The 22,814-nt window shown below is 42.3% G+C and overlaps 1 protein-coding gene across 6 annotated transcripts; it reads right to left on the reverse strand.

The window, feature by feature from the left end:
* Positions 1-1,235: 1,235 nt before the first annotated feature.
* SPDL1 (spindle apparatus coiled-coil protein 1) lies at positions 1,236-20,154 on the reverse strand. Of its 6 annotated transcripts, none has more exons than XM_066197142.1 (13): positions 19,659-20,068; positions 18,477-18,524; positions 16,566-16,752; positions 14,349-14,525; positions 13,848-14,042; positions 13,391-13,540; positions 13,020-13,118; positions 12,091-12,201; positions 9,516-9,656; positions 7,921-8,030; positions 7,177-7,364; positions 5,698-6,043; positions 1,236-2,042 (listed from the first exon to the last, which is right to left on the reverse strand). In XM_066197142.1, the coding sequence occupies exons 3-13, from the start codon at positions 16,722-16,724 to the stop codon at positions 1,895-1,897; spliced, it is 1,824 nt and encodes a 607-aa protein (XP_066053239.1). In that variant the 5' UTR covers positions 16,725-16,752; positions 18,477-18,524; positions 19,659-20,068; the 3' UTR covers positions 1,236-1,894. The 6 variants fall into 6 exon arrangements, with proteins under 6 accessions (XP_066053239.1, XP_066053235.1, XP_066053234.1 ...); XM_066197138.1 differs by lacking the exon at positions 1,236-2,042 and adding an exon at positions 20,122-20,154 and having other exon boundaries at positions 5,472-6,043; positions 19,659-19,754; XM_066197137.1 differs by lacking the exon at positions 1,236-2,042 and having other exon boundaries at positions 5,472-6,043; positions 19,659-20,072.
* Positions 20,155-22,814: the final 2,660 nt, after the last annotated feature.

Raw genomic sequence — 22,814 nt, forward strand, 5'->3', positions numbered from 1 at the left:
TGCAAACACAAATACATTGCATAAGATGGGAAGGATTTCACACTCCAAGGGGACTCCAGCAGCAGAGACTGTAAAGCAGATCCTGGGGGTAATTAGATAATCCTAATCAGTTTCATTTGTTTGTTGAAATGACATCCCGGTTTTGGTTGTCACATAAATTAACAAGTTATTTCAACCTAAAAAAAAAGTTTTAGAAATGCCACATGCCCAGTAGCTCAACATATAGTTAACTATAACATAAATCAATATGCAATTAACATATAATTGTCTTAGTAGACAATCTACAGCTCAGTAGTGCCATTTAAAGTACCTTATCCAATGTCAACTTACCAAAGGTTTTCCTCTAAGTGGAACAATCATGGACCTCAGCTGTTTTATGCTATTTGTGTCTCACGGTAATGACAGTAAATAAATGGAACTTCTGTCATTTGCATAAAAAAGGACTTTTTTCAAAACTTTGGAGCATAAAAACCAGGACTTCTTCAACATATCATTTAAGCTCACATGTAAAAGTCAAGAAGAGCAAGAACTATTCCCTGGCCCCACATTTGCTGTCAGTAATACCTTAGTAAAAGTTAAAAGAAGATTTTCCCAGTTCATGTAGCTCCATTAACAGACTGAAAAACTCAGCTACATAGCAAATTTCTTCTATCAGTGAGGTGACACAATCTGATTCTATAACACATATTTCTGATTATTTTGTTCAACAGAAGTAGCAGCCACTGGGTTGTTCCTGAACAGAATTGTGCAGAAATGCTCTGATAACAAGGTGGAGAAGATGTGGTCATTTAAGGTGACATTCCCACCTTTTTAGTCCCTTCTGCTGTGATCAGAACTCAGTTTCTGTTGAGGTAAGTGACTGATGAGCCAAAGCCACCCACAGGCACAGTCAGAGGTAACAAAACCCCAGGCACCACTTCAGACCTGGCAGAACTGTAAACAAACCAGGGGGTTGCAAGATTGCTCCCCAATGTGCTCTCTTCCATGACAGATTTAAAAAGTCTCAAAGAACTTTCACTGTTAATTACTGAGTCTTTTACTTAGAAACTGGCTGATCCATTCACCAGAGGGATCTTAAACTGCAGCATCAGGACTCAAATGAAATAATTCAACTTCCATACAAATAACCCAAGAATTAATGGAACTAACTTAAAAGAAAGCTCTCCTCAGAATTAGTCTGCATCAGCTTCAGGAAGTTAAAAATGTCTCCTAAAAACATGACACAAGTACCTGTATTACACTTTCTTATCATTTATTGAGAGGTATTTATTGAATTTTTTTTAACAAAAAGTTCTACAAAAGACATCACACCTTCATGTAAAAAATGGATACATGTTTCTCCTCAAATACAATACAAGCTATATTTTATAAAACAAAGAAATAAACCTTTATTTTAATTAATAGTACAAATACAAGAATCCCAAGAGTTTCAAACACTGACCCAAAAAACACCGAGTGATTCACATGCACTTTTGCAAATAGGTCAGCCTGAGAACTCTGAATCTGGAAACTGGAAGAAATTTAGGAGCCCATCACTTAGTTGAGCTCTCATCAGCCCTGTCTAGTCTGTCTTACAATACAGTAAAACCTCTGTCAGCCAGAACTTCTCCACAACAGCCCTGTGCTTCAAACAAACAGCAAATAATGCGTTTAGAGGCTGCCAAGAGCGGAGAACAGGCCACAGCCCAGATCAAGTGCAGGGAACGCAGCAGGTGCCCTCAGGGAAGTCACCAAAGTGCAGCTCTGCCAAGCAATCACACCCTTCTCCACAGCAGGCAGATCAATATTCAAGTCAGCAACGTGTGCACTGATGTGAGACAGAGTTCATTCACTCAGCAACTCCTGCTGCAGCAGGACCCCAACCTGTCCAGGTTCCTTTCCTTGCAGAAGGGATTTATTGCTGAGCACACTGAGTTTCAGAACTTGCCTTAGAAGATACATACAATGTGGAATGCTTTTTCTTCTGTGTTTTCTTCTCTGTTGAGATTTTAGTTTCTCTCTTATCTTCTTCTGTAGTTTCAAGTCTGGATTCAGCTGTTAACCTATAGGCAAAGCAACCATTCTAAATACATATTTAGTTAATACAAACCAGGACTAAAACAAGAATTTTAAACAAAATCAACGAGCCAACTGGCAAACAAGACCATCCATACACAGAGACAGAGCAAGCACAGTTTAAGAAGAAAATGAGACTGAACCAAAGCATTTTTATACCAGTCCTGCAGTTGGGGATGGAGAGTTTCTGTCCATGAACCTGCTCCTATGACAGATTCCCTTCATCTGTCCCTCCCACCCTTCTGCTTAAACAACCCCTGCCCAAGGCCACCAACACCACCACTCTAGTGGCCAAAACTGCCAACAGAGTCCCTCTAAGCAAGCAGGAAGAACTCAAACCTGAAGAACACAAAAACCACATTCACTTAAATCATGTGCCAAAGCAGCACAACTGGATTCATACCAAATATTGCCCTTTTATGGCATTACACAATTCTCTTAGCACACCATGTAACAGGTCTGGCAATGACACTCCCCCCCGGGCCTCTTGGTGAGGAGGATATTTTAGAAGCCAGGACTGAGGGAGTGAAGCTGAGCCTGGGAAGAAGGGCTGGGGCAGTTCTCTTTCTCACTGCCCTGCTGTCTTTAACTGACAAGGAGTTCATCTTCCCCAAGGCTGCTTTGCCCATGCTGACCTCTGTCATCTTGACCCACAACCTTTTTCCATCCAATGCTCTCGTCTGTCCTGTGGAAGAGAGGGAGGAGCAGCGGATGTGCAGCTGGCAGCAAGATGAGGTTCACCCCACAGCCCTGAGAGCACTGTCCTGGTTCATCAGGTGCCAGCACAGGGAATGGATCACAAAGAACAGACAATGGATAAACACTTCAAACAAATGCTGGTGAAATTATGACATGATTCAAACTTTGACTCTACAGACTCCAAAACTGAGATATAACTCGGGCTCCTTCTACCTGTTTAAGGAAGATGAACTTGTTTCATCGGGTGGAGCTTTACTTCCCAAGGCTGAGGGCTGTGCCTGAAACCCCAAAGAGTATAATTAACCCAGATCTCCTGCTGAGCCAGATGGCCTCAGGCAACTGGACAAAGCCCAAGTGAAGTAGATTTGGTGCATGTAATCCAAGTAAATAATTTAAGGGAGCAAATAAGCTCTTAGACATCCAAGCTCTTCTTTAGATCAAACTCAGGCAAACAACCTCAAATCTCAATGCAAAATAAACTGTGCAGCAAGGGGTAGAGTCTGCTACTTCAGTTTAAGGAAAGAAAAGAATTTCAATAGAGAAATGCATCTTTTTATTGACCAGTCAGTTGGCCAAACGAAAGATATCACTGCACATAACCTTTGCACTGCCACAACTCCAGCATGCATTGACAAGTAATAATCACCACTCAAATATCTCAATCTGTAGTCTCAGCACTCTCATTTCATAACCTCATCAGTGCCACCACCTAACGAGCTACTCCAGTGCTGCTGTAGCCCCCTGGAAGGACACAGAGGTGCCCTGCACACACAGCTGTTGGCTGGGATTATCCAGCTGTACCTGCTTAAGTCACCTCAGCAAGGAAGTCTCTTCACACAAGGGAGTTTGTCATCTTCACAAGCACATGCAGATAATTTCTGACCACTTCCTCATCACCTCCTGGGCTGAGCTGACAAATTCTAAACACCACTTTCTAGAAATGAAGTTTGCAGCCCTTTCACAGCTACAGTGGCTCTGCTCTCCCACAATTCATGGGCCAACGTCAGAGCTCCACTAATTACTGCCCCAAAATTATTCCAGGCACAAAACCAAGCCCCAGAGACCACAACAGCCTTTTTCAGCTACAGCATCACCTTTTAGCTAACACATGGGGAAACAGTGACAATTATTCACCCTTATTTTTTCCTCCCACAAACTCTTCCTTTCCAGGTCCCCACTCCTGAGCAATTTGCCCGTATTTTCTGTGCCCAAGGTTAAGCCACATCCATCACCGAACAGTCCAGAGATTCCTTCAGTGTTTACAAATCCAGCTTCTCAAATACTCAGACTTTAACATGACTTCCTATTTTACAGCACATCACAGCAGATCAGGGTAGAATAAATCCTTATTGTTAGCTTAATATCATGACTTGGGGTTTTAGTAGTTCATTAACACAATCAGAGACAAACAGAACTTTCTGCCTGGATTTGCCTTTTACAGGCTCACACTATCACTAAAAAAAGCTTAACAGCTTATATGGAGTTTTGTGGCAGCTTAAATTTTATTTGTGGTTTTTATTTTTCAACTATTTTTCCTGTTTTGTTCCTTATTTGAACCAACAGCAATGGACACAAGATTAGAAACCTCCCTCTGAACTATGGTTTCATCTTCCCCTTCCACTTCTACTCTCTCTGCTTTCCAGCATCAACCCCATAAATGATTTCCACTCATCACCCCTCTCCAGGAGTTTCCCCCTTCAGTTCCCATAAACTATTTCCAACAGTTTCCTGTAAGCAGACACGATTTCTTCTTCTCCCAAAGCAATGTGAGGAAGTAAGTTAAACTTTTCATATCAGGTTATTTTCTGCCTGCTCCTTTACGTGTGGAGGACATTGTCAAAACCCAATACTACCACTAAATTACCCCAATCTTTCCTCTCCATTTTCACCCACTTCTGACCTTCCTGATCTTCCTTCCTCACTAACGATCCCACATTTTAAACACACCTGCTAAAACTGCTGTTTCTGCCATATTCTCTCCAGAGTTTAAGAAGACTGCAGTGTTTGGCTACTCTAAGTCTGTTAATTACACCCATGCAACCTTGAGTAATTGATCTAAGAGCCAAAGCATCAATCCAATTACCCCTGAATACCATTAACTGAGGCTATCTTTTCTAGCAGATGTTAGCGAGTTGCAAGCCCAAAACATCTGGGCTAGCCCAGACTTCTTTCTAACCCCCAGACACTCGATTACGTGTTTACAAAGGCTATGAACAGAATACAAAAGGCGTCGGTTGAAAAAGTGGAAAAATCAAAGTCAGCATTGTTTTCACCAGGATAAAAAAGCTGGAGATAATAATGACTGTTCTCAGTTATTTTACCATCTAGCAAAAAGTAACTCCAACTCTCAGTTCAGGAGAAAAATTTCATCTTAATCTGGCCATTGTGTTTCCAGCTATTGTGCATCCAGACCATGCATTTCATTTGTCTGACAACACAGATAGCTAACTAATTCTCTATCATCTTGTACAATGAAAGTTAACACAATTCAGGTGAAGAGTTACTTCAATAATTTCTAGGCTTTTAGCTAAATCTGGAAGTTGCCTGGGGCTGAGATTAGGTATGAGACTGGAGAATGATTCCAGTTGCCTTTATTACTTTGAGCTGTGTGGCAGTTTTAGGGGACCAAGAACACGAAGTCTCTGATGCTGGAGCAAACCAGGTAAGCTGTCACGCTACCTGCACACCTTAAATTGTCTTCAAGCAACAGGAAAGTTATTTCAGAGACTGTTTCAAGAGTCTTTTCTATTAGTCAGTGTTTTAGTCCTTCTAAAAGGCAGCTTTAGAGAGAGGTTCAGTGTGGGCAGCTGGAGCTGAGGAATGACACTGCATGCAACACTGAGGAAATAGATAAAGAAGTGGAGAGCACAGTTCATGCAGCGAAAGAAAAGAGATGCAGGTCTGTGCTGAGTGCCTTGAGCAGAGACAGAAGCTGACACTGACCTGGGGACAGCTGGAGCCAAGGAATTGCTTCCACCTCTGCTATTGGAAGTAAAGGTGACGTGATTCTCGTCTTGAATTTTAACTCTTTTTCTTTCTCTTTCAGGTTCAACAATGTTCCGTATTGCCTGCAGAGCTGTGTGTAGTGGGGATGCTTGGAAAGGCTGTTTCTTTGGAGAAGCATCACTTTGCTCCAGGTTCTTGGTAGTCATTTTTTTCCCTTCATTACTTGGCAATTGAGTGAGAGCAGTTTCTTTCACTGGAGTATTTTTGCTGTCAAAGTATTCACAAGTCGTGTTCACTGGAATTCTCTCCCTCTTCTTTTTAATTTTAGGACCTTTAAGTAATTCTGAAGGAAAAAAAGGAACATACTTCTTGTACAAAAGAGAAGCTGGAGATGACTTGTGCCTCCCCATGTTCATAATAGAAGTACGAATATTTCACATGACTCAAGAGCTTGGAATGATTCTTAATAGACAATTTATATCCCTTAAAGAATGTTTCCTCATATAATCTCAGCATCCCAACAGAAGCTACCTTGAAAAAGAGACATCTTTCTCCTCATCCACTCTGTCTTTTCACCAAGGCTTTAAGTTAAATGCTCTGAACTGCAGGCTGCTGAGGTAAGCCTCCACAAACAATATTTTAAAGTTAAATCCTTCAGGTGTGGACAAAACCACCTCCCCTATCTGGTTCTCTGTTCATGGAATCCCAGAATGGTTTGTGTTGGAAGGGACCTTAAAGCACATCCAGTCCCAGCCCGTGCCATGGGCAGGGACATCTTCCACTGTCCCAGGCTGCTTCAAACCCTGTCCAACCTGGCCTGGGACACTGCCAGGATCCAGGGGCAGCCACAGCTGCTCTGGGCACCCTGTGCCAGGGCCCTCCCACCCTCACAGGGAAGTTTGTTCCTAATATATCACCTAAACTTGCTCTCAGTTTAAATAGAATCCTCTTCCTCCACAGCACCCTTGCTTTGCACACACTCAGGTATCAGCTCTTTGTCAGGTGGGCCTCTCTAGTCAAAATTTAATCCATATTAACTTGAGCTACCAAACAGTTTTCCTGTGAATGCTTTGCACCTTATTCCAAAGCTCCTATCAGCTGCCTACACCCAGAGAGCAGAGGCTTCTCACCACCAAGAAACTGCTGCTGTAATGGAAACACCTGAGATTTGAGCCCACTCACTTGAGTATGGTTATCTGCCTGTGCTCTATGAAGCCCCTGAACACTGCCATTTTTAACTGTAAAACTGCATTCCTCAGTCTCCTCCAGTCAGTGTTCACATATCCAAGTGAGGTCTTGAGCAAGGCAGGGCTTTCCCACTTCAGCACATTTTAGATCAGGTTATTTCAGAAAGTCAGCTATTTAAACGTTAAATTCTGGAAACAAACCAATGCCTTCCTGTTTAATGTCATTCCATTTCTAAAGGCTGAGAAAATCAGCAACTTCTGTGTTCCCAGACAGAAAAGAAGTATTTACCTTCAGGTTCATATTTCATTTTCAGCTCATCCAGCATAACCCGCAGGCTCATGTTCTCACTCTGACAGGCTTGCAAATGCCTCTCATTTGTGAAGAGTTTCCTTTCAAATTCCAGAACCCTTTGGCTCTCATACAGAGCTTTCATTCTCTGCAGGGATAGTTCATTTTTCAGTGTTTCAGTTTCCTTGCTGGGGTGGGAGGACAATTACAAAATCAGTCAGACTTGGATTGATTTGTTTTCTTTTTTCTTTCAATAAAGCAATAACTAAGCACTCAAACTTCACCTTAAATTGTTATTTATACATCAGTAGGAAAAATCAAGCTTTTTTGTCCTATAAAACATTTTGAGTGTTATTATCTCACTTTTTATAAGATAAATAAACATACACAGCCTAAAGACTAAGACTTTTCATACAGTTTCTTTACAGATTAACTTTTAATTGATTCAAGGTCTCAATTGCCCAGTTTCTAGGAGTATTAACAACATTTCTGGAAGAAAACAGTAATCATAAACAGCATTTCTGCTGTTATCTTTTAAAACATAAATGAAACGACAAAAAAACCCAACTCCCAGTCCTGTAACAAAGTCAGGTTGGTTCCGCAGCATTAGAAAATGCAACAAGAACGAAACCCACCTGCACACGCAGTCAGTGCATTCAAACAGTAACAAAAAAAGGGAGTAGAAAAACAAGTACCTAAAAGATAACCCTGCCACAACCAGCGCCTCAGGCTGGAAGTACTCACTTTGAGTTGTCAAGTTTAATCTGCAGTAAATCTGCATAGTAACCATTTTCAGAATCGCTGCCTCTTGTGCCATTAGCAGGTCTGGACTCCTCCATGTTCTCATACAAACTCTGATAAAGAACAAGCGTCAGGTTGTCAAATAGTGACCTTTCAGAAGCACGTTAGCTTAGTTCTTAGGAGACATCATAGAGGGAATTAAACACAGAAAATAAAACTCAGCTGCTCTAAGTACTTTCTCATTTGTTACAAATGTCAGATAGCACTAAAACTGACAGCTCTCTCACTCACTGAAAAAGGAAAAAAAAAAGTTAGTTGTCTGAACTCCAGAAGGTTTGGAAGCAGCACTGAAGAATGGCTTTCTTGCTTTTCAACTTGAAAATACAGGGTATTTAGTTAACCCACGGGGAAATTTTCTCAGCCTTTATTTCTAGGCTTCAGCAGCTGGACCCCAGAGGAATACCAGCCATGCTGATCAGCAGTCGAAATCTCAAAACCAACTGCATAATACTTCACACGAGGAAGTTGGTTTGCAGTAAAGATGTTATAAATGCAGCAATATGTGACACAGGGTTTTTTTCTGAACAAGCAGTACTCAAATTAATCCTGTCCCAGAGACCTCCCAGGCCTCTCAGTCACTGCCTACAGATACTCTCGATGGTTACTGGAATCAATCATTCAATTTCTCAACACTACTTATTTGTGGCCAAGAGACAGACATAAGTACAGATCCAGCTCAAACATGACAAAACTGGTAAAACAATCAGGTTTCCTCAATTATTGCTAAAATGGGTAAAGCCTGGTTTCACTCCACTTGGGTTAAATACAGAAGGATATCCTGGAAAGCATAATCCCACTGCATAAGCTAAGACACCTCAGTCTGCATGTCAAAGCTCTGATAAGAAAGGGCAAACAAGTCCAGAAACATGCAAGAATTACGAAAGGCTCCAATTTTTTTACTCTGGAAACACACAAACACCAGTAGCACTACATTGGTGTATTTAGAAGTCCTTGTGTGTTTCTCACTTTTCAAAATACTTGACAAGATGTTTTCAAGTTGCATAAGAGGACTGGAAAATCTGCTTTACAAGGATGATTAAGCCGTTCAGTTTCGACAGAAAAGAGCATGCTTCAGCTGCAAAGTTAAGGCACATCAAGAAAACAAATAGCCAGGAAACGGAATAGAGCTGAGACACTAAAGGCCAAAGCCCAAGCACACACAGTGAAAGGGCCAAATGGCTACACCTTCCCAGAGAAAAACTGGATGTCACAGCTCAGTGAGCTCTGACCAAGGAGCTGAATTTAAATGCCAGAAGTAACTATAAAAGATACGAAGGTACTTCACACAGCACAAAAAAATGTTTCTTCAACCCAGGTGTTGGGTGGGGTATGATTTTCTGCTCCTCTGCACTTGAGGAGTGTAATATTCTCCAGCTGTAAAATACAATTCATGTCAAATAAAGATATGAGGCAGCTTTTGGATCCCTTTTCAAACCCAAGCATGGACTTCAGATAGTTTTCCTAATTCCTGTTCTCATGTTTTAGCTTCCAATTGCAATTTTCTAATTAATTAAATTAATTAATTAAAACCCATTTACCTTAAATTTTTCTAGCTGCCTCACTTTCATAAGAAGATCTTCTATTTCACCATTCTTTTGCTCTAACATGGACTGTAAGCGTTCCAACTGATCAAATTCTGCCTGGGAGCCTTTCAGTTGTAGCAGTGTAGCCATTTGCAGCTGGAAAAAAGGAAAAAAACCCAACTATTTACACCAGGTCCTGGGATCAGTGATTGAAAATCCCAGCCTTTTACACAAAACTGTCTGGGTACTCAAGCCTTGTAATTCTAAATAAAAGGGCAGTGGATGTTTGAGCTCAGTCTGCATGACATAATCCCAGTAATTACCCCCACAGACACTCCATGGCACGAGGACAGCTGAGATCTCCCAGAGCAGGGCAGTGCTGAGGTGTCCCACTCATCTCTGCTTTGGCTAAGGAGCACAAACACACTGCCAAGGACACACACAACATGCCACACCACCAGAACCAAGGCAGCCAGAACCCAGGCTGATTTGTCAGAGCTAAAATCCATCTTGAGAGCTCACTCAGGAAAACCCACAAGTTTAACCCCCCTTCTTCAGTTCTGCTTTTCAGGTATAACACCACCATTTTTGCCTTCTGCAATATCAACCCAAGAACTGCAGCTTTTTCTGCTTCTCCAGTGGAATACATCCTTTCAAGCAAAAGGACACCCTCTGTCATTACAAAGGAGAAGCTATAAAAAACTCACATTTATGGCAATATTTCTGTTGGTGTTAACATAATGTTTAAGTACAAGGGTCTTAGTACATTCAGTTACAGGTGACATATCAGACATTTAAACAGGAAATACAATAAATGAAAGACTTCACAAGGTGTTAGTGAAAACTGAGGCATTTTTATCAGTCTGGAAAAGGTAATACTGGGAGAAACCAAAGGGAAAGTATCAAGTGAAAAAAATAGATTACAGAGAGAAAGCAAGAACAGCATTTACCCTATGGGATCTCTTATGTTTGGAAAAGGGTATTGATGACTCTGTGCACAAATTAGAGCTAATGAAAGATTCAATCATCTCCTCAGAGCTGCTACAGCATGTCAGGGAGGCAAAATTGTAAGCTCCACCTCCCTGACTGACTGGAACTATCCTTATAGTTCCCCAGCACAGACACCCAAACTTTTCCCCTTTTCCCTTAAAAACCCTCCTGCTAACTGTCAGAATTGCAAATTGCAGCTGATCTGCATAACAGAGAACAGGAGCTCAAAGAAACTGGAAAGGATGCCCTGGACAAGGAAAAATACACAAGAGGTGGTAAAGCTTCCCCAAGAGTGCTGTGTACATTCTGTTCAGGAGTCAGATCCTCAGGATTCACCAGGAAATACCACAAAGTGAGATACGTCAACTAAAGATGCAACAGCAGTTGCCTCTCCTGGGGTAAGGAGCTTTGAGTGAAGAGATGAGCTGAAGTCAGACTGAGTTTTACCTGGCAGCATCTCAGTGCAGCACAGCACACAGAGGATGCTAGCAGGGATCTAAGCAGCTTAAGCAAAAACAGCTGTCCTAACAATCTACCCAACTCCAACACCACTAGAAAAAAGTTACAAAAAAACTCCAAATGCAAGCATTAAGTACTAGTAGAGGGATACCAATTTGCCTCCATTTTTGGTACTTTTAGTGTTAGGTGTGTTTCTTACACCATTCAATCAGTATGACTGACTTACCCCATGTCACAAGGAGAAAATTTCCAAAGGAACTGATCCTACTCAATGATTTCTCTCACTTAAATCTTTGCTGTATCAGTAGGGTTCTTCTCCTTTATGACAATTGTTTGAACCATTTTCAACCTACTCCACAAAATCCAGGTAATGCAAACCTTCAGTGCAACTCATGATGATCACCCTTATGTTTAAGCACTCTCCTCAGATTGCACGACCAGACAGTAGATCAAAATGAAAGGATCCACTTAAGCATTGAAAAAATCACGAGACCAACATGGAAACAGTTGGCAGCTCTGCAGCATCCCCCAGACATTACCCTGTAAATCAGCTTCTGCTAACTAGTCCTCAATAATATTAACCAACAGGTTCTCATCCTATAGCACTGGAGTTTAGCTTAAAGATTTATGAGAGTTATGACTTATTCTTACACCAAAAATAGGGAAAAGCAAGAAGAAAAAATATGGACAAAGACACGAAAGCAACACAGAGGCAGAAAAACCCAACCCCCGACAGTGTGATGGTGGCAAAATCCTGTTTTCTTTATGCTCATTCCTGACAAAAACAGTTAATGCACAAATACTTGACTCATGTAGTATTTACAAGAATTAGACAAGAAAAGAAAAATTAATTACCAAGACAAACTGAATGCTAGTTTGACTGACAGGAGTTGTGTTTTACTTTCATCCATTAAACAACTGCTGCCAAAGTGAGCAAACATGGTGCCTTCACTGTAAGGTGGATGCTGCTGGACCACAGGAGACAAACAACACAACATCATCTCGCTTGTTTTTTCTCCCATTTCCCTCCCCCCAGACTACTGGACCATATTTTAAAGACAACAAATCCCCTGGCCTGTGACTTAAAGCAGTGCCTTATCAGACCCAAGGACACCCTGGAGTATTACAGGAATCAGCCTACCTTCATTCTTTGCAATTGTTCTCTACTGAAAGCATGCTGTTTTTGTAGGGACTGATACTTTACTTTCACACTGATCAGCTGTCGTTCCATTTCTGCCCTACGGTCCTCCACCTACAGAACATTGTCAACAATTATTACTGGGAAATCACAACGCTTGCTGTCACTTGGATGATGAGTTTGATAAGGACATGTTGCTTAGCAATCAGTGTTCAGTCTGCAAATACAGCTTTTCCAGCAACAAGACTTGAAAATACAGGCTACTGTCATTGCCCTGTGATAGACGTGAGTAGACAGTGCCACTGGAGCCCAATCAGTGAAATGCAACAGATTTTTCTTTTGTTGTGTTGATATAGAAATAAAGTAACATTTCATATGCTTCAGTGTTGCTGTAGAATAGTTTTGTCCCCAGCAACAGAACAAACATGTTAAAAAAATCTGAACCGTTTCCCAACTTTGCTCATCTCCTGGATGCTGCCATGAAACATAATGCTCCCTATGCATTTAACTCCCATTTAAAAGCTAATTCCAAAACCCTCCCAAAAGCTCAAACATCCAGAGATTTTCAGAAAGTCTGTAAGGCAGCTTTTATCAGCATCTGTTAATATTTCACATACTGTCTTCTACATTAAACATGGATTTATCAGCTGAACACAATTTAAAATCAAGAGCTGCAGACAAAACCATCATGAACCCTCAGTCACTATCTGACTCAACAGTCAGATAACTAAAAGTGACTCCATTAGGTTTACTAAGTCCTTATCTTCAGAGAGAGCACGAAATGGTTTTCCACATGTCAGATCAACACTGAAGTCATATTTGAGGAATAGAGATACATGCTGCCAGATCAGGTGCAGATACTCTCGTGTTTCCAATACCATGTAAGAAAGAAAACAGAAAATACTTCTCAGGCCTGTGTAGCACAGTTGTACCTCAGCAAAGAGAGAATTGCCTTTACTTGTAGGGTCCAAAGATTGTTGTGCTGCGTGATCCAGCTGAAGCCGAAGCTCCTCATTAGCCTCACGAGCTTTCTAGATTAAAGCAAAGAGGATACTGGTCATTTAAGCATCTGATGCACTGCAGACATGAATTTAATCAGATAGCTTTAACTCTGTTTAATTTCCTATACTTTAGCAGAGATTATATTGCATTGAAGTCCTTAACTGTACATACAGTTCTAGTAACTAAGTGACAAATTCATTTCACTAAAACACTTAATATTCCACTTCACCCAAAAAGCTGGCAACACAGCTCGTGCAACTTGGGGATTATCCACCACTGTGAAGTAAACTGAAGAGAATACCTCTAATGCATTACAGTAAAAAACAACTTCTTTTTCCCTCTCCTCTTTCTCCCCCTGCAGCCGCTCCAGCTGGTTACGCAAGTTACTGTTCACGAGCTCCAACTGTTCTTTGATGCACTGCAGCTCATTCAGCTTTTCTTCATCACTGGCCTAAACAAACAAAAACACTTGTATTAAAAAAAAAAATAAAATATTTAAAACCATTAGAAGACAAGCAGGCCTAAGTAAAGCCATTTGTTAGTAGTAATTAGTTTTAATACAAAATATTCTCTTGAAGAAGAGAGGGTATTAAAGCCTAGCTGTTAAAGTTGTTATTTTTTGCTGTGCACATTATTGTCTGAACGAAAGTTAATCCTAACGTGGCACTGTAGACAACACACCTAAAAATGAAACGAGCAAAAGGGCAGAATTTCACCTTCAGCTAGGCTACACTGCAAATTCAGTGCTACTCACACACCCTCTGACTCTGGAGTTCAGTGAGCTCTATCTGCAGGCTGAGCATTTCTGAAGACATGGTCTCATGGACACGCTCAGACATCATGTGCAGTTCTTCTGATTTGGCAGCAATGATTTCCTTCTGATGCTCCACTTTTTGCCTCAGTTGTTTCTCTGAGAGTCGGGTTTCATCCAGTTCTGCTTTCAGGTTCTCCAACTTAAAAAGGTGACAATTAAGTAGTATTATTTCAGAGTCAATTCTTTAAAAAGTACAATACTTGTGACTGTTCCAATTACAGAAAATGTCTTGGAAGCACAAGAGTAGCTTTTAAAAATAAGCATTGAAATTTACTGTAATTCATAAGTGACTACACTTTTGTTTTTTTTAAAACCAAGCGAACAAGCCACCACACATCTTAACTATTTATTATTTCTTTTGGTAGTTAAGAGTGCAACTATAAGTCAAGCAAACAGTATCTCAAATGATATTAACAACCTTTTGGCTATATATTAGTTACCAAACCTTGTTTCTAAGGTCACTGATTTCTTGTCCATAGGCTCTGTCAAGCTGTTCTTTCTGTTTATCCAGCTGCACATTTTGCTGTTGCTTAAGGGAATCACACTCAAAATTCAAGCTTTCCAACATTCGATTCTTGAGCTCAATTTCTCTCTGAAGAGTGTATTTCTCTTGTTCAAATTTCTGAAAGAAATGACACACTAATAAACCTAGATGTAATTGTACAATGTTCCCTAAGCATTTATGAAAAAGCACAGGTTCAGAACCAAGTTGCTTGTAGCTCATTCAGTCTTTTGCTGGGAGTGCCAATTGGAGAGTTGTAACACCCATATTTAAAAAAAGAATAAAAATAACTGCTCTTAAATGTTATAATTTATAAATGTGATTATAACTTGATTGTGCAATATTCTCCTCTTCGTGGAAACTCTGTATTGCTTTGCACCCAACATGAAAGGTGGGGTGTCTTTTCTGCAAGTGTCATAAATTTAGCCAGAGTTTATATGCCCTTTCTACTACTACAGAACCCAATTATGTTAAAAATTACTACAGACCATCAAGCAAAACAGCCAAGTTCATTTTTTTAAGACAGCTAAATTGTCTGTTTCATAATAAATCCCATCAACTCTTCCAGACTGAAGAGTAATTTTTTAAACAGCTTCCATCTATGCTTGATTGCATGTCTGCTAATTATGAAGAGCAGCTTCATTTTACTCTTCCATTCAGCCAGCAATTAAAGAAAAGAGAATCTTGAAAGCAAAAAAAAGTAATAAGGAAGCCAAATTAATCTAAATATGCAGATTTTTTTTTTCCTTTTCAAAATAACCTAACTCTTGAGACACAAACCAGAATTAAATTAAAAACAAAAAGCTGTCAGGTATCAAAGTGACCTCTGCGGCCTAGACACAGCTTATCAAGGACAGGCTTAACTCTCCAATACCCAGGGCAGGAGCACAACACAAAGACTGGGCACAGGACAGGTTTGGGATGCACCGCTTGGCCAGAGCCAAGAACAACAAAATGCCAGCCAGAACCTGCCTGCACACTGCTACAGGAGGGCACACAGAGCTGTCTGAGAGGCTGCTGTGCCTGCTGGTAGAACCCACACTTGTGCTCACAGTGACTGCCTTGGCCCTCAGACTGCAAAGAGGAGAGGCAGAGAGAGATTCCAAAGCTCTAAAGAATCTGCTGGGTAAGCACAGCTCCCACACAAAACGTTACTCTGCTGTATGAAGGCTCACAGTTCCCACCCTCCAGCCCTGGAGCCTGAGTGACCAGCCAGGCTCAGGAGCTGCCTCCAGGCTCACACAGGGTCACAGCCCATGGGAGCAGCTTTACAGCTCAGCACCTGCCCTCTCTGCTGGCCAGCAGGAAAGGATGATCCTGCCCTGCCTTCCTTGGAACCGTGCCTTCAGCCGCCTCTCACACAAAGCTTACTAATGGTGAACTGACCAGAATAAAAAATCCTGTCCATTCAGAGCAGCAGGGTGCTGCAACCCTCCAGCTGCTACAAAACAAACCTTTCAGCTCTATCCCAGGAGAAGGGATGGATGCACAACCAGAAACAGACTAGATGAAGATAAATTATTTATCTGAAACATGGGCTGGCTGAACACAAACATGAACATTAAAACCTTTATGAAAAGTGGAAGAGGTTTTCCCAACTGAAGTTTTCTCCAACAATTACTAAAAAGAAAACTGGTTGACTAAATAATACCTCTGGAACTCAGCACTATACTACTCCTTTCTCTGAGCTGCAAAGGAATGTGCTAATAAGTTCAGAATCCCAGGGTATCTGGAAAATTTGAAAACTTCACTACAGGAAAAAATCAATTTGTCTTGCTGCTAGCATTCTTCTCACAGCTTTTAAGTGGTATGAAGCTGACTGGGGGAGTATACACGAATGAATTGCTAAATAGAGGCAAAACACATGCTCTGAAGCAAATTTACTTTAGCATTTAGCATTCATTTTACATTAAAGGCAATTAGTCCTACATGATAGAGAACACTTGATGCATAATTAGCTATGAAACCCTGTCCCAGTTAGATACAATTACCCTCAATGTCTTCAAGCTGAGAAAAAACGCCCTCTCTACAACTACTTAGAGGTTTATTAAAATTAACCTAGATCCTAGAAGGCACGTGAAACACCCGTGCCTTTCAGAAAATAGTTAAAACAAAACAAAGTTCTGGTTTTGAACTCGGAGAAGAGAAGGCAGTCATCACCTCAGTCTTCTCAGTCAATTCAGAGCGTGTTTGTTCCAGCTGATTTTGAACCTCACTTTGGGACTCCAGTAAATGCAAACCATACTGTGCTGCCTTTCTTCTCTCGTTCTCTGCTTCCTTCAGTTGCTGTTTAAGACTTAAAATGGTCTCTGCCTCCATTTTTCTTTCTTCTTCTATTTATTCAACACTGCAAACAAAAAATACTAAAAATATATATCGCAGTAAATACATTTTACAGACAAGAGTCGCTATCTGAAAAGTTACTGGATTTCCTTCCTTAACCAGGATAGAACGATATATTTCTACATTAATGCAAGACACACAAAAAAAAAACCAACTCACAAACAGGCCTGTGAACAGTCAAATAACAGTCATTTCCTCATCATCTTGCTTACTGCCTTATTCTTGGTTATGTCTAACATGCAGCAAAAGCATTCCTGTGCACCCAGCCTGGTTTCTTTGTACATCACAACCAGAGTTAATTTAGGCTAGAGCTCTCTTGCCAAGGACAAGACAATTAAATAACCTTAGGAAAACACTGAAATGCACTTGGCTGACACGATTTTCCCTGGATTATAAACCAAGTCCAGCATTACTTGTGTACACAGGTAACACTTCAGATTGGCATAGGCAGCTGCCTGAGCAGGACAGTGTACTCCTAATAACATCAGGTGGGATAGAGAAACAGATAAAACGTAAGGGAGGGAAGAGTCCAAAATAGAAGCCCTACGAAAATATATGGAATTTAACACAGGGCTTTGCATTTATTTAAGTGCTTAATGGAGTCTTGCAAAACTTAGTTGCTGCAGGCAACTTATTCGTAAATAATCATCTCCTCGTCACATTTCAGCAAATTTGTCCTTTTCTAACTGTAAATGGAAGAGAGTAGGTAAATTTTGCAAAAAAATGTTAGTCTAAGTAAATCCAGCCAAACAAATATTAAAAAAAAATCAAGTCAAATTAACACAATAAGCTTGTGTGACTGCTTGCTTCCCAAATCTGCTAAATCAGCCTGCTACAAAAAAAAATCCTATTAAGACAGAAAATGCTCAGTAACTTGGGCTTCTGAACAACATATGCCAAGTCTGTTTTCTCAGAAAGTAGTAGACAAACACACACAAAAAAATTTTGCAGTTGATTTTTCAAAGTCAGGGCCCGTAACTTTTATATAATTCCAGAATTAAAGTAATTCTGTATTGAAGACTCTCGCTCTGTGTTCTCACAGAAGCCATTTATTTATTGCCATTTCTCACTGGCACATACATCATTCTCATGAATGCTGTAATATCCATCCTGCACCTTTTTTTTTTTTGCTAACTTTTATTCAATATGAATAGCTCCTAGTAGAGTTACCCAGCTTCTCCTAATAGAAAAGAACTTAATTAACACGCAGAAGTAATTGTGCCAATACTGTGCCAACTCCTTTCCAAGGCACAAGACAGAAATGATCACAATCTGGTTTTTGCATTTTCTCCTCACTTGTTGCTATCCATGCTTAACACATACAAAGAGACTTTGTCCAGCCAGGCTTTGAAACTTCAGTTATCCCCTCTAAGCACTGCAATGCCTGCAACACTAGTTTTACACTTATACTAAAATAAGCCAGTGAAACACAGGAATTTTGCACACCAATAACTGAGAATCACCAGTATTATACTTATGCAAGGACAGGGACACCATGTACAATTTAATAATGAAGCATTTAAGGCAAGGTGGAGCAAAACAAGAACACAGGCAACAACTTCTAGCATGCATTTCCATTAGTAAAGAGGATGAAGGAATCATTGTTCACTCACATAAACAGAATATTAAAAATAACTTTATTTTCTGATCAGACAACAGTGTAGAGGCAACACAGCCATTTGGTAGCTCCTAGTTTACTAAATTAAATGAATAACATACTTAACTCACCTCCAGAAGCCCATTGAAGTATCACTTGACCTTATTCTTGCACTCCACCTTTAAAAGGAAAAGAAGCAAGAGTTGTCTGGTCGGGATGAGTCTGAGCTGCCCGCACAGCACAGCCCTTCAGGGCAGTCCCTTTGCAGGACAGGCTTAACCCCGCTGCCAGCCTCATGAACATGCAGATCACAAGCTAAACCCCCACTGAAATGCTAATCTTATTCAAATCTCAGTTAGGCAGCTGTCAGACAGCTTAGAAACAGTCAGATCAGGCAATGCTGCCAAAGGGTGGAAGCTCTGCAATGGGCCTCTGGGCCAGGGAAACAGGCTACAGCCAGGGACATCTTCCGGGACACCTGGAATTTTTAAGGTTTGTTTTGGGGGGAAGGGGATTTTTGTCCCACTCTCTCCTACTTCTTCAATCTCCTTTGTATTTCTCTTCCAGTTTCACATACAAGAACTTTGAGCTCCGAATAAATTATTTACTAGGCAACAGAAAAAGCATCTTATGGGGTTTTTTTTTCGTAATTTTATAGTTGAAGCATGGAGGGAAAGGGAAACAGCTTTCCTCTTCACACATTCCGGCTGACCATTAGGGAAAATAGCCAGTAAGTCTTTTGAAGCACAGCCAACCTCAATTTTTCCTTGTCAATTGTGGATAAATCAAACAAGTCCAGGGAATTTTGTTCATGAAGTCGCACACTGAAATAACTGCCAGCAATTTAATATTATACAGGAGGCTAAGTAAATTGCTCTGAAAATAATGTTTTAAGATCAATTGAATGGGCAGCAATGTGAGCAGGCAGGAGGGGGAAACAACAGATATCAGTCTTCATTTATTCTACTGAGTTACATGAGTTACTCACTTTTGGCTAAATACCTTCAAACATTTAATGACAGATTCTATGCTGAGAGCTGCACACCTCGATTATTCAACCATTCAAGTACTCCTTGACAAAAGCGATAGGGCAGGAGATAAAAGGCAGTCTCCTGGCAGGCCAACTTTCTTCTCCCACTCCAGCACAGTTCTTCTGGTTAAACTCCTGCTCCCCAGGGCCACGTGTAACAGCTGTCTGTGTTCTGGTCCTGTCAGAAGCAGCTGTGCAGTTTTCTGACCAGGAACACAATTCCCAGGGTGGCTTCTCTCCCTCAGCACAGCTATTCCCCCGACAATTCCAGCCAGTTACTTACACAAGCCCACATCTGCGCCTACCACGTTGCACACTCAGGGTGAAAGATCTCCGGAGCTGATCACCTTCCACGAGCAGGCTCCTGGGTGGGTCAGTACTACAGAGAACGCACAAATATCACACTACAGCTTCATGTTTGAGCCAGCACAGAACGCGGGCAGGCTCTGGCAGAGCTGGGTGTCCCCAGCACCGCGTCCCCGCTGTCCCTTCCTTCGGGGCCGACCCACGGCACAGCGGCCCGCCTGACGCCCCACAGCCGCTACGGGCGCCGAGGGCAGCGGGTACGGGCTCGGCGCGCTCCGCCGGGGGCCGTGGGGCAGCAAACAGCCCCACCCGCTGCAGGGACCAGCGGCCGGCACCAGCAGCAGCTCCGCAGCGAGCAAACCCCGCTCCCCACAGCGAGCAAACCCCGCTCCCCACAGCGAGCAAACCCCACTCCCCGCAGCGAGCAAACCCACACCAACCGTTGCCGCCGTTTAAACGCGGCTCCGCGGCGCCGCCCAAGTCTCGCGAGATTCTCGCTCCAGCCCCGCCTCCTGCGTGGGCGGGTCCGTGAGGGCGGCCCCGTGAGGGCGGGTCCGTGAGGGCGGCCCCGTGAGGGCGGCCCCGTGAGGGCGGCCCCGTGAGGGCGGGTCCGTGAGGGCGGCCCCGTGAGGGCGGGTCCGTGAGGGCGGGTCCGTGAGGGCGGCCCGGTGAGGGCGGGTCCGTGAGGGCGGCCCCGTGAGGGCGGGTCCGTGAGGGCGGGTCCGTGAGGGCGGCCCCGTGAGGGCGGGTCCGTGAGGGCGGCCCGGTGAGGGCGGGTCCGTGAGGGCGGCCCCGTGAGGGCGGGTCCGTGAGGGCGGGTCCGTGAGGGCGGCCCGGTGAGGGCGGCCCCGTGAGGGCGGCCCCGTGAGGGCGGCCCCGTGAGGGCGGCCCGCGCCCGCCGCTCCCGGGCCGGTCACCGTGGCCGTGTCGGCGCTGCCGCAGGGTCGTGGCCGCCCCGTTTAGTGATATTAAATGCCGCAGCGTTGTCCCGTCGGCGGGAGCCAATTTGCACACCCAGGAGAGCGATTTCTGTGTTGTATTCCAGTTCGCGCGAAGTGGGGAGATGGGTGGTAACACGCGAGAGGCTGGCTCACCGATCAGCAAAACTTTGAGCTGTTTATGCGTTTCAGCCAAGGCGTCAGCCCTAATTCCTTAAGTTTTCTATTCATGACTGCTTAAATCGCTGTTTGCTGTTGTATCTCTCCTTTCTCGTGCTGATCCGTCAGCTCCCCCTCCTGAGGGGATGTCACCTCCTGCTTAACTCAGGCAAGCCTTTCCTTAATTTCTGTGCAGCTTCTAACATGCTGTTTTTTCTCCCTATCTTGGTCTAGTTTCTGCTCATCCTCACTTCCGTACCAGGGAGGATTCCCAAGGAGGAATTTTACAATGCCAAAGTGTCCGCGGTTTACAGATTTCCTAAGGCACTGAAGATCTGAGTGGTCACAAAGAAGACCAAAATCCATCAGCAGGAGTGTTTCACCATGGCTGTTCCGGAATCCAAGCACAAATTGTCTGCGTACTTTTTTGAATTTTTTTTTCCCCCCCCAAAGAAAACTTAGTAATTTTTACCTTTTAAGCAGTGGTTAAATTTTTAATCTCTTCTGCAAGATTAATCTACTTTTGTACTTATTGTTCTACTTGATGTGACATCCCTAACAAAAGCCACTGCACATAAACATGTGATAGCGAATTCTGTCTTTAGTGAAACATCAAGTAATGCAAGGTTAAATTCAAGCACCAGGCTGTTAAGTAGATGCAAGGATAACAATCCTATTTGGAGCAACTGGGACAGAAATAGATGTCCTAAGAAAAAAGGGGCTTGGAAAATAAGCAGAGTCTAAAATTTGACAGGGGTAGCCAATAAAACACTACTACTATCAGAATTATGCTAGTTCTACTTTCCTATCATTATGGGAGTCTAGTTTTTGTCAATAGAAATGGGATTAAAAATTAAATACAGAATGGTCTAGACAGACAAGAATACCAAGTTGATTAAAACAGGGACAGGAAACAAGACAATCCTGTTCTAATCCTGATTCTGCTGTGTTCACTGTGTGATTAACCACTCCAAATACCCACGGCTAAACACCCTTGTTTTAAAACACGGATAACAGTGACTTAATTAACAAATCCAAATAGCTCCCCTGACAGTGAGTACATCTTGGGGAAAAAAAGAAAAGACATTCTAAATGCGAAGTATTAACATGGTTTCTCCACCTTCCTAGCCTGCTAAATTATAGAAGAGTTAAAATAGCTGCTGCTCCCCCCGCTTTGGTCCCACAGTTATCTGTGATAGCTGATCTTTAATACATGAAATAATTTAGCACCCTCCATAATATTTTCCTCAGCTTAGAATTTCCATTTATGCTTTAAAGCAGAGTTAGGTACTTAGAGGCAGAGTAGCCAATTCATTACTTGAAAAATCCATTCTCTTCAGACCCGTTCTCTTCCCCTTGCTGAAGTGGCAGTCAGTAGGAGGACGGTTTTGCAGACCACATCTACAGCCTGTGAATGGAAAATGCGGGCATGGGTTGCTAACGAGCTGTTAGCAGTCTGTCAGGTGAAATGACCATCTTGCCAGAACGCTGCAGGACCGTTCCCTGGCGTTACGTCTAACTCTGAGACACACCAGGATTCCTGAGCTTGGAAGCTGGATTTTGCTTTAGGAGGCTGTAAGAACAAGGTCGTTATGTCCATTGATTGTGATAAATATGGCTTTACGGAAACAAATGCTTTCCTCCAGCTTATCTATGAGAGGACTGTCACTTTTCATGATTCTTTTCAGCTTAGGTTATATTTAGTCCCTAGCTTGCTACTGTAACCATAAATTTACTGTCAGGAACTTTCTCCTGCTTCCCACCTCAACAACCACTGCCCTTTAGAGATTCTACAAATCCAGCAGCTACTGAAGCGTAAATGTTTCTCAAGTGTGGAGTTTGTATACTTTTGTTTATTGACATTTTGTATCAGCACACTTAATTAACGCCGTGCACTGCTGACCCTGTATAAAGTGGAAATCTATGTTTTGTGAGTCTTATCTACCAGCAGGCAAGAATTCCACATAAGTAAGGGATTAATTGCAGCAAGTCAATGTGTTGGTGGTTTGGTTTTTTCATTCCTCTGAGGAGGAGGC

Source organism: Chamaea fasciata, unplaced genomic scaffold (genome assembly GCF_029207755.1).
Source record: "Chamaea fasciata isolate MVZ Bird 193981 ecotype frontalis unplaced genomic scaffold, bChaFas1.0.hap1 SCAF_15, whole genome shotgun sequence".
In the NCBI taxonomy this organism is placed as follows: Eukaryota; Metazoa; Chordata; class Aves; order Passeriformes; family Sylviidae; genus Chamaea; species Chamaea fasciata.

Coding starts and splice junctions, on each gene's coding strand:
- SPDL1 (XM_066197138.1), bottom strand. CDS start 16,724: ATGGAGGCAGAGACCATTTTAAGTCTTAAACAGCAACTGAAGGAAGCA. Junction 14,043..14,348: donor TCAGTGACCTTAGAAACAAG/GTTTGGTAACTA, acceptor CACCTTTTTAAG/TTGGAGAACCTGAAAGCAGA. Junction 7,365..7,920: donor ATTAAACTTGACAACTCAAA/GTGAGTACTTCC, acceptor CTCCCACCCCAG/CAAGGAAACTGAAACACTGA.